This window comes from Formica exsecta, unplaced genomic scaffold (genome assembly GCF_003651465.1).
Source record: "Formica exsecta isolate Colony F162 unplaced genomic scaffold, ASM365146v1 scaffold213, whole genome shotgun sequence".
NCBI classification, from domain to species: domain Eukaryota; kingdom Metazoa; phylum Arthropoda; class Insecta; order Hymenoptera; family Formicidae; genus Formica; species Formica exsecta.
The window spans coordinates 140,727-151,151 of NW_021849428.1; the positions used below are offsets into that span (position 1 = coordinate 140,727).

General features: G+C 28.7%; 3 protein-coding genes across 8 annotated transcripts in view; 2 read left to right on the forward strand and 1 right to left on the reverse strand.

Moving 5' to 3' along the window:
* LOC115235213 (DNA ligase 1-like) overlaps positions 1–2,875 on the forward strand; it is a 15,119-nt gene extending 12,244 nt beyond the window's left edge. Inside the window, exons 7-9 of one of the 3 annotated variants that reach the window (XM_029806842.1) lie at positions 313–472; positions 794–914; positions 1,810–2,873. The gene's annotated coding sequence lies outside the window, so the exon portion shown is untranslated. Of the gene's footprint in view, positions 1–312; positions 473–793; positions 915–1,809 lie in introns of all 3 variants that reach the window. The other 2 variants (XM_029806844.1, XM_029806843.1) reach the window with 2 other exon arrangements.
* Positions 2,876–2,946: 71 nt separating this feature from the next.
* On the reverse strand, positions 2,947–4,724 carry LOC115235212 (PCI domain-containing protein 2). Its single transcript, XM_029806838.1, has 5 exons — positions 4,491–4,724; positions 4,376–4,417; positions 4,194–4,303; positions 3,620–4,101; positions 2,947–3,522 (listed from the first exon to the last, which is right to left on the reverse strand). Exons 1-5 carry the CDS (start codon positions 4,509–4,511, stop codon positions 3,005–3,007), a joined length of 1,173 nt encoding a protein of 390 aa, XP_029662698.1. The 5' UTR covers positions 4,512–4,724; the 3' UTR covers positions 2,947–3,004.
* Positions 4,725–5,351: 627 nt separating this feature from the next.
* The window catches only part of LOC115235209 (epidermal growth factor receptor substrate 15-like 1), a 14,963-nt gene continuing 9,889 nt past the window's right edge, over positions 5,352–10,425 (forward strand). For all 4 annotated transcript variants that reach the window (XM_029806834.1, XM_029806835.1, XM_029806836.1 and 1 more), the window contains exons 1-7: positions 5,352–5,662; positions 6,098–6,142; positions 6,237–6,470; positions 6,540–6,812; positions 7,140–7,364; positions 7,458–7,618; positions 7,703–7,862. In XM_029806834.1, the coding sequence (XP_029662694.1) occupies positions 5,636–5,662; positions 6,098–6,142; positions 6,237–6,470; positions 6,540–6,812; positions 7,140–7,364; positions 7,458–7,618; positions 7,703–7,862 (1,125 nt within the window). In that variant the 5' untranslated portion in view covers positions 5,352–5,635. The remainder of the gene's footprint in view (positions 5,663–6,097; positions 6,143–6,236; positions 6,471–6,539; positions 6,813–7,139; positions 7,365–7,457; positions 7,619–7,702; positions 7,863–10,425) is intronic.

Sequence of the window (10,425 nt, forward strand, 5' to 3'; positions counted from 1 at the left end):
TATATATATATATATATAAAAGGAATAAAACTTATTTATAAAATGGGAAAAAAAATTCAGAAATTTCAGTAAAAAAAAAGAAGTTCTAATAAATATATGTTCTGAAGTGTTTCGAGTTTATGGACTATTCTGTATATTAATTAATATGAGGTTTAAAAATTGTGCAATTAGAAAAATATCGCTATACTTTTCTGATATTTCGAGCAAAACTTCTTTGTTATATTGTAATGAAGTTATGACTTAAGTATAGCCCTAAAACACATTTTTGTCGGATATAAAGTATAAAAAATAATTTTTTTTTTTAAATTTTAGAAACAGAAGTAGTTCGCCCTCAAATAGAGCCAAAAAAGGCAAGAAAGATTTTGGTGAAAATAAGTTTTCATCTAGAAGAAATCGATCACGTGAACCGGATGATCGAGTATCATTGTCACAAGCCTCAAGCTATATTCCTTCGTATAGCTTTTACGATATGGTAAGTGCCGGTCTACAATAGGTGATTTAAGCCCTAAGCCTTAAGAAATTGACTAATCACAGTCGAGTATTCTCCTCATACTTGACTATGATTGGTCAATTTCTTAAAGCTTAAAACTTAAATCACCTATTGTAGACCGGCACTAAGTGTAATATTAAAGAAACTGATAATACGAATTGATTAAAATGCTTTCACTTAAATCGCTCAATATTGAAAGAGTTATAGAGTTAAAAAACTGATCGATTATTTGAAATATTCACATTGAGCGAATTCAGTCAATATTTAGATCACAGAGCTTGTACAAAATGATATTTGCTTCAGCGTTTTCCTGGATCGATGCCGATGTACAGAATACAGGCGCCGCCCATGATCTGGCCTATCGCGCCAATGTTTCCTGCGCCATTTCCACCGGGTATGAGCAGATGGCAACCATATCCTCTCAGTAAGTTTGCATATCATTGACTGAGAGTTAGATTGTCTTAGATCAAATTTTTCTGCTAAATTTTGTGGTTGAATTATTCTACAGTTCCGTTTCCTTTATTTTCATTCTTTGATGTCGTACTCTGATTTGTTATCATTATTTAGTTTGTTTCATATTTTATTGAAGTCGAATCTGATTAATACTATATTTTATAGAAACATTAAAATATAGATTGCATAAATTAAAAAGAGAGTTACATTTTTCTCTCTTTGCTATCTGCCTATATTTTATAAGCACGAAAAAAGATACGAGAGAAAAACTGTGTAATAGAAAAGATAAAAAAATTTATTTTTCTATTCTAACAAATATATAAAACTTTTAATTTGGAAATGAAGAAATAGAATAATCATTTATTATTTTAATCTCTGATCTTTTAATGTATGAGAAATTTTCTCAGAAAAAGATTTTGTAAAAGTTTTAAGTTTAAAATAAAAAATAAAAAAATATACAATTTTTTTCGAATATATTTTCTTGATATTTTGAGGCCACTATTCTCTTAATTTTTCAAATAGAATTTCAAGTAGAGATAAATTTCCTCTCTTTGATTCTTATAAAGATAATGCATAACAAGATCATTTCAACAATAGGAATCTCCAAATGATTTAATTAATAATTCTTGTAATTGCATGTCTAATTTAATGGATATCTTACATTTACAATTTAATATTCTGTACTCTATTGAAGAATATTGATAATAGAAAATCAATTTATGTGATCCATTGAAGATTGACAATATGTAGAATTTTAAGTAGTCTCTTTTATTTTATGAAAGTTAATATATTATGAAAAAATTTTATATTATGAATAAATCGTACAATTAACAAAAAACTTCAAACACATTAAAAAAATTTTACAGGATTTGCCAACTACAACGTCGGTAGAGGATTTTATAGAGGTCCGCGCTAATCGATACCACAGATATAATAATAAATTAATAATAAACATACAGTTTGTTAAAAAATTAATACAAATAAATTAAAAATAGCAGCGCAGTTCTTAACGCACGTACTTTATTGTAATTAGTTAACTATTATTGCTGCAAAAGCGAACGTTTCGGACTCTTTTTTTTTGGGCCATCATCAGCGTAAATAATTAATAATAAAGAATTCAAATTATATAGTTACATAAGTGGTCACTAATCAGACGACAATGTGTAAAATAAAATAAAGTTGTCAAAAATAATATTAATTATAAATAATAACATGATGTTTAAATCAGATATAATGCTTATAAAATAAAATTAACATTGAACAAATAAAAATACATAAATACTGTTACTCAAGATCTCGATATATAAAATTAAATAAATTTCATTTGCTTTTACAGCAATAATTGTTGACTAATTACAATAAAGTACGCACGTTAAAAATTGCGCTAATTCGTAAATGCTAACGATATGCTAATTCGTAAATGCTTTTTTTAATTTATTTGTATTAATTATAATAATATTTGAAAAGAATATAGTTTTTAATTACGTTTTTTAATTAAATAATATTGATGAGACAATTATATACTGTATCTAAATTTTAAAATAAAAGATAGCGAATGTACAAAATAGACCAATCTCTTTTAGTATTATTATTATAACTGAATATTCATATTGTGAAATTTCGCTTTTAATCCCCATTTTTATTTTTATCATAGGAAGAATAAAGTCATTTCATATGCATTTAATATAAAAATGCATGCTTTGTTTTCATAAATGTATTATATCCTTATTCCACATATTGTAGACAGACCTTTAAATAAGTTATTTTGCCAATCCAATGCTAATTTTAAAAACAAAGATCGAACATTTGAATAATAGACACTACCTGCACTGATTCCAATTAGAAGAATTCAATGATTGGAAATGACAGAGATGATATATAATTTCTTTAAAAAATCTTTTTATCTTATATTGATTTGAATATACTCACTTTCTTTGATAATTTTTTTTTTAGGTTTTTATTTTATAATATTGTATTTACAATAGTATTATAATAAAATTGTAAAAAATAAAATATATTTATTGGAAAAATAATAGGAATATAAATTACAATTACAGTCATTTATAATACAATCGTAGATAACGGAGGAAAAGGATTTTGTTTAGATATAACTAACTTTTTATGTTGATAAGATATGTAGCCTTTAATTTTGCCTTCATATATCAAATTTGCAAGAAGACATTCCGTCTCATCCATATCTATATCCTCCATCCCATTTATTTGTAATGCTATGAGCAAACTTTGAACTGGTATTTGATGTGTATTTAATGCTAAATATACTTTTTTGAATAAATTTCTGTAAGCAATCAGTTTCAGTTTTTCCACGATTAAATATATGCCAGCATCTATAAAAAAGATTTCATGTTTTGCCATTACTCCTTCCAAAGAACGTAAATCTCCTTTTTTTACAGACTCCATAAGCTCCCAGAATTCCATTAAATTATATTTTTCTAAAAGACTTTGTTTTGGCATATATCCTAATAACATTTTCACAGGTATAAGATAAGTTAAGATCAATCTCTTATTTTTTGTACATTGTATATGGCAATGTTCAAATGCATAAGTCAGGTATTCATCAGCTGAAACAATTTTGCAGTTTATCTGTTCATGTCATTATTTCAATGAAATAAATTACAAAATGATTGTGCTTGTAAAGCTACAGAAAAGTGTACTTACCCATTTTATATTGACTGTCAAACATTGCTTTTCGACCAACAAAAAATTTATATGTAATTTGTTGTGCCAATGCGAAGTGGTCCTTATAAGGAGATGACTCTATAGCCCGTATCAAAGGTTTACACAAATGTAATTTATTAATTCTAAAATAAACTTTCAGTAATTGATTAATTAAGGCTAGCATTCCCCATCGTTTTGTATCTTCTTCTGAACTTCTATTATCAGCTGCACAAACACGGAAACAAGCCATCAAACATTCGGCACACTTCTCAAGAACTTCTCCATGCTTTATATTTTTGTTACACTTTGAATTTTCTGCAGCTATCGCGGATAATCTTAATTCTAAACACATTATATTCATTACTGGCAACATCCAGTTTTCTTCCTTTTGCATTTGGAGAATCTTAGCAAGACATTGTACAGCCGAACTTTGAAAATTATACATAGTAAGGGCATCCTTCTTGTTCATAGCAGATGTAGCTCTAGAAAAATAAATATAGTATCCAATGTAAAGTATGTATTTTAATGTATAAATATATATATATATATATTAAAGAAAATTAATATATCTTACTTTAAGTGACAAAGTACCAAATCATCTAATGGTGCAGATAAATGTTCTACAGCCTTCATTATGCCAGTTTCCGATATTGAGACGTGATTGTGTCTTAGAGATAAGAGATCCTTTAAAAAGATAACATTTATACACGATCTATATAATCATCTTTGATTAAAATATATTCGTGTATAACTTACTGCCAATGCTTCCCCATCCTGATTAAGCCATGTTCGTCGAATCTAAAAAATGAAAAATAAGATAAAACATCAATTTTAATATCATATGAGTATGTTTATCAATTTTTCATATTACCTGCATTATATAAGAATCCATTTCGATTAAAATAAAGATAATAAATCTTCGTGCGCGTAACTAATTGTCAATCAAATAATAGTTCCTTCAGTAAACTCCATGGAAAATAGGGTTATGACTACATACAGAATACAGAGAGAAGACTAATGCGGGGTCTACAATGCAGTCGTAAGAGCCCTAATACGGTTAAAATTAGCAGGGTGGCCAACAGAAAATAGAGGTGAAGGAAAACCAAGTATTCATATCATTTCAGTTGGAATCCTGCTAATTTTAACCGTCGGTTCATCTAACCGAGCTTGGTGAAAATTTCATTTGCCAAAATCTAGTAAATCTGTTCAGTTTTGTAATTTTTACTTCGTTACAAAGATACACAATCGATTCCCTATTCCCTGTTTCTATTGTCTATTGCTTGGCATTGTGAAAGGGCCTTTAGTGCCGGTCTACAATAGGTGATTTAAGCCCTAAGCCTTAAGAAATTGACTAATCACAGTCGAGTATTCTTCTCATACTTGATTATGATTGGTCAATTTCTTAAGGCTTAGGGCTTAGATCACCTATTGTAGATCGGCACTTAAGAAATTGACTAATCACAGTCGAGTATTCTTCTCATCCTGGAGTATGATTGGTCAATTTCTTAAAGCCCGTATCAGACTACGCATTGAAGATTGAGATTGAAGATTGAAGATTGAAATTTGACCAATCAGGACAAAGAAATTTTAGTTCCTTTTATTCTGATTAAAAATTCCAATCTTTAATCTTCAATCTTCAATTTTCAATGCGTAGTCTGATACGGGCTTAAGGCTTAAGGCTTAAATCACCTATTGTAGACCGGCACGAAGGCTTAGGGCTTAAATCACCTATTGTAGACCGGCACTTATAGTAGGCGGGTACAGTGTAAAAATTCTTTTGGACAAATAGAAATTTTTAATGTGTATATTATAAAGAATTTCCATGATAATTTTCTCTTCGTCCGTCACATGCGATCGTCAGTTACGAGTCCATGATAAGGAGGTGTGATAATAATAATAATTCGAAATATCAATGATATTAAAATACATCCGTCGTGTGACATGCTTAACGAAATAGTTAAAATCATATGCTATCGATTGAGAGTCTGATTGGTTAAGCCAGTATTTAATGCAAGCATGGCCGCCCTGCCGTCACCTACGCAGGTACATTGCAATTTTAACAATTTTATGAGGATATAACATTTGATACATTGGCTCACATATATCGAGAGAGTTTCTTTTCATGAAATTTTATTGTAATCCGCGCCAAATCATTGTCCTTATCGCTGAATTTTCGATTCTTTATCAGGGTAATGCCTCGGACAATTTCGAGGTATTCTGATTCGATGGCGGAGTATCATTTTACATATATCTCCGATAAATTTTAATTTGTCTTTTAAATAAATACTCCATTATTTTTGATGATTTATCGATCATATATTCGATAAAAATAAGCGTTGATAAATTTCTTGTCATTCTTTCATTGATTATTTTCTTATTGAATTATGTGCATATTATTTATTATTTATGTTTATTATTATTGCTTTATTTTGTAAGAAATACAAATTATCAGTGAATATGAATATCGTTCTGTTATAGGTGGCTGGAAGCCATAGTGCGATCTATGAAGCTTATTATAATCAGGTATATATCGTCTACAAAAAAAAAAAAAGCAGATACTTTTATAAAGTGTATAAGCAGTTATATGTGAGTAAAAAATACCATCTATTGTTTCTAGATTGATCCAAATGGATATGGACAAATTGAAGCAATGGATGCTGCAAGATTTCTTAAGAAATCCCAGCTGAGTGATGTTATTCTAAGTAAAATATGGGATATGGCTGATCCACAATCACGTGGTTTCTTAGATAAGTCTGGGCTCTTTGTCGCTTTGAAACTATGTGCATTAGCTCAGACAGGAAAGGATTTAAATATGTCTAATTTGGGTCTTGAATTGCCACCACCAAAAATGGTAAATTTATCTATATGTTATATGCCTGTTTAACTGGAACAAATCCTACATTGTATATCTTTTTATCAGGGAGATATACCAGTTATTCCACAGAAGACTATTACTAATGCTCTGCCAGTAATAACATCTATTAACAATGGAGATTGGTCAATTAATCCTACAGAGCGAGCAAAATATGATCAACTTTTTGATAGCTTACAGCCATCCAATGGATATATATCTGGAAATAAAGTAAAAGGTGTTCTTATGGATAGCAAACTTCCTTTAGATACTCTTGGAAAAATTTGGGATTTAGCGGATATGGATAAGGATGGTATGCTGGATAGGCATGAATTTGTAGTTGTAAGTATATACTAATATAACAGTATATAAGTAATAATATAACTAATATAAGAGCACACACACACACACACATATATAAAATTACAAGTTAATTAATTCTTTTTTACATGTGGACTGAATTACTTTTGCATATTTTACTGCTGCAGTATTAACTCAAGAAATATAATTTATTTATATAATATTGATGTTTTTTTTTTTTTTTTTTTTTTTTTTTTTTTTAAACCAAGAACGTATCGCGCGAAATACCTCGGCCGCTTTGTCATTTTATATATAATATTTTTATTAGTTATTCTTTTTTTTTATACAATTCTGATTATTATTACATAGGCCATGCATCTTGTATATAAAGCACTGGAAAAATATGCGATACCAAATGTACTTCCACCAGAATTAATGCCACTTGGTAAAAGAAAAGATATAATTCCTAAGGCTAAATCTCCTATACCAATGAGCATAGTAGCAGCAGCATCACCATCATCGCAACCACCACCAATTCCACCTTTGCCAAATACGACGGCTGTAAAGAGCTTGACTGGATTAGATGTTGTAAAAGTATTTATCTCTTGGACTGTAATTAAAAAACTAATAACACTTCCATAATATTTCCACATTATCAATAGTTGTTCGTGCTTTATATATTTACAGACAGGCATGCAACAATGGGTCGTTTCTACTGAGGATCAAATAATTGCGGAGAAACTGTTTTCACAAGCTGACATGGATAGGGATGGATTTGTCTCTGGTACAGAAATCAAAGATGTCTTCCTACAAAGTGGACTTCCGCATACTATATTAGCACATATATGGTGAGAGAAGTGTGATCTTATAAGAATTTGTCAAAAATTACTAATGATGATTATAATAGAGATATATTTAATGTTATGAATTAGGAGTTTATGTGATACTTGTCAAAATGGTAAACTGAACAAGGAACAATTTGCCTTAGCTATGTGGTTCATTAAGCAAAAGCTCAATGGCATAGACCCTCCAGCAAGTTTAACTTCTGAGATGATACCACCTTCTATGAGAAAAGTTGGAGAAACTATTGTGGTAACTTTATTCAAATATTCTACTAATGATATGTTATACAGTGGAATCATGAAATAATTCATCTCAATATAGCAGACAGCATTTGTTCCATACGTGCTAGGCCACTCCTGAGTAGCATGAGAAAGAACGTGTTCATGCAAGCCTTGCACAATCGCTACAGTCCACGTTCTTGAATTTTGGGAATGGAAGTAACCTCGTTATACTGGATCAGAGTCCCATACAGTACATTATTTCAAGGTTCCACTGTATTTATGGAAAATTATTCATTACCTTTTGTATGTGTATACATGCACATTTTACAAATTGTTGATACAAGTGATTTTACATCATTACAAAATTCTAATGCATTGTATATCGCGTCCGTCCTTTGAATGCTCTCCACAACATTATTAAAACTATGCTAATTATGAAGATGGCGCCAATTAAAATAACATGATGATTCAGTTTGATTTCTAGTTCTCCAATCACATTCAATTTTATTATTCCAACAATTTCATTACTTTGCCAGCAACTAATAATAAAAATCAATTTTTAAATGTTATTCAATTTACAGATTTGACTAATAAATTTCGGATTTAAATAATTTGATCGAGGTTCTATAAAGTAAAAATCACAATTTTTTTAGATTTTTCCATGGCAAATAAAACCCAATTAAAAATAATAATGTGTGTTTTATAGAAAATTAATTTTTTTAGAAACTATAAATAGTTAATTAAAATGATTTTACAAAATTGAAGATTTTTATTTTTAATAAACAAAATGTTTAGTAAAACGAGATTATTTTAAACACTTGGTATCGTACTAAAAAAAATTTATGCCTTGTACACAACTATTTAGTTCTAAAAAAAATTAATTTTTTCTACAATATTTATGCATTATTATCCATAATTGGCTCTTATTTGTCCAGGGGAAATTTGATTTACCTATATATATTTGAATCTTCAAACTTTAAGGATTCAAATAATATATGAAGTTGAGAATTAATATGAATTCTTCCATTTGATTGAAGTTTTATGTGAGATGGAATAATCGATTTGTTACCAATGTTCCAAACAATTGGGATATCTGCATTCAGATTTCTAAAGTATGAACAAAATTGTATTGTTTTTTATTTTTATCATTATTGAATAGTCTTTGCAGTTAATTTTGTAAGTATTATATTACCCTGGACAGATGAGTTTGATCTTTTTATTATATTTTTCATAAATCACATTACGTGTGATTGATGGTAATGGTTGAGGTATTCCTTGAATCATAGAATATATACCAGCACTATTATTCGCACTTTCGAGAATGTTTCCTCTTTCATCACGCACTTCAAATATCATGTTCTTTTGGCATTTTTTCTGCATAATAATTATCTATTTTTTCTTATTTATTGAATTCTTGTTAAAGTTTTTGGTTCCTTATTGCAATCATGTTAATTTATAACATCAATCATGAAAACATTTTTTTCTTGCATGTTATATAATTCTTCCCCTTTATATTAAAATAGTTTTTTTTTATACATATGTATACTACTTTTTAACATTCATATAATTTGCTAAAATATTCTGAGAATTGAAAATTTCTACCTCTTCTCTTTATGAATTAATAAATAGTCCTAAATTTTGATCGACAAAAGAAAGTTTGTCATAAAAGATTTTACTGTAAATATATAATAAATATGTAACACATGTGTAAATTGAATTGTATTTATTTATTCAAAATTAAAAAAAGGAGTTTTTGACATATTTTATTAATCTATACTATTGAACGCATGCGAATGGTGGCATGCAAAGAAATTCTTTTTTTTCCCCCTTTTTTTCATATATAATACAAAAAAGAAAATTCATATGATACTTCTTTCTTCTAACATTATAATTCAATATAGTTACAGGAAGGAACCAGGAGCTTTAATACAGTTTAATGTGAATACCTTGCAATATCGTCTCATAATTTTGGTGCTTCTGTTCTTAATAATCGGCATTAATTGTATTTGTTTTGGCACAAGACTCGATTTACATGGTATTTTATTTTTAAATAATAATAATGCCGTTCTTAATTGAAGTTTCGAACTTGAATTTGTTTTTGTTGTTTGTTGAATTGTATTTTCATGCATTTGATTCCGCTCATATGCTTCAGCTTAAAGTAAAATTAGCGAGAAAAAACATATATAAAAAGAACTGCTTTTTATTTACCTTTGCATTTTGTAATACTTATCAATTATTAATATACTTTTGTCAATGAAATATCTGTTTACTGATGTTTCTAAAAGGGAAATAGTGCAGTAACCATATCGAAGCTTTATACCAACTGCATTGCATACAGAACAGGGACTCCAAAGTGTCCAAGTAGTATAAATCTTCAGCTTATAATCCATTATTTCAACTAATGCCATTTGCGGCCTATGAGATGTTATATTTGAATATAGATCTTCGGCTTCGCTATCGATGTGTAAATAGTGAATTAGTCCCACAATATCTCCCATTTCACACCAATAAATTCCCGCTTGTTCTAACTTAAAAAAGATGTGTTTTTCATATATGATCTTTTGTGTTTGCATATCATATATATATATATA

What these genes read in the sequence shown, in the direction of transcription:
- LOC115235212 (XM_029806838.1), bottom strand. Translation starts at nt 4,511, where the DNA reads ATGGATTCTTATATAATGCAG. An exon ending in TGGATTCTTATATAATGCAG is followed by an intron (nt 4,418 to 4,490) that starts GTAATATGAAAA and finishes TTCATTTTTTAG; the next exon opens with ATTCGACGAACATGGCTTAA. An exon ending in TGACAGTCAATATAAAATGG is followed by an intron (nt 3,523 to 3,619) that starts GTAAGTACACTT and finishes AAATTGTTTCAG; the next exon opens with CTGATGAATACCTGACTTAT.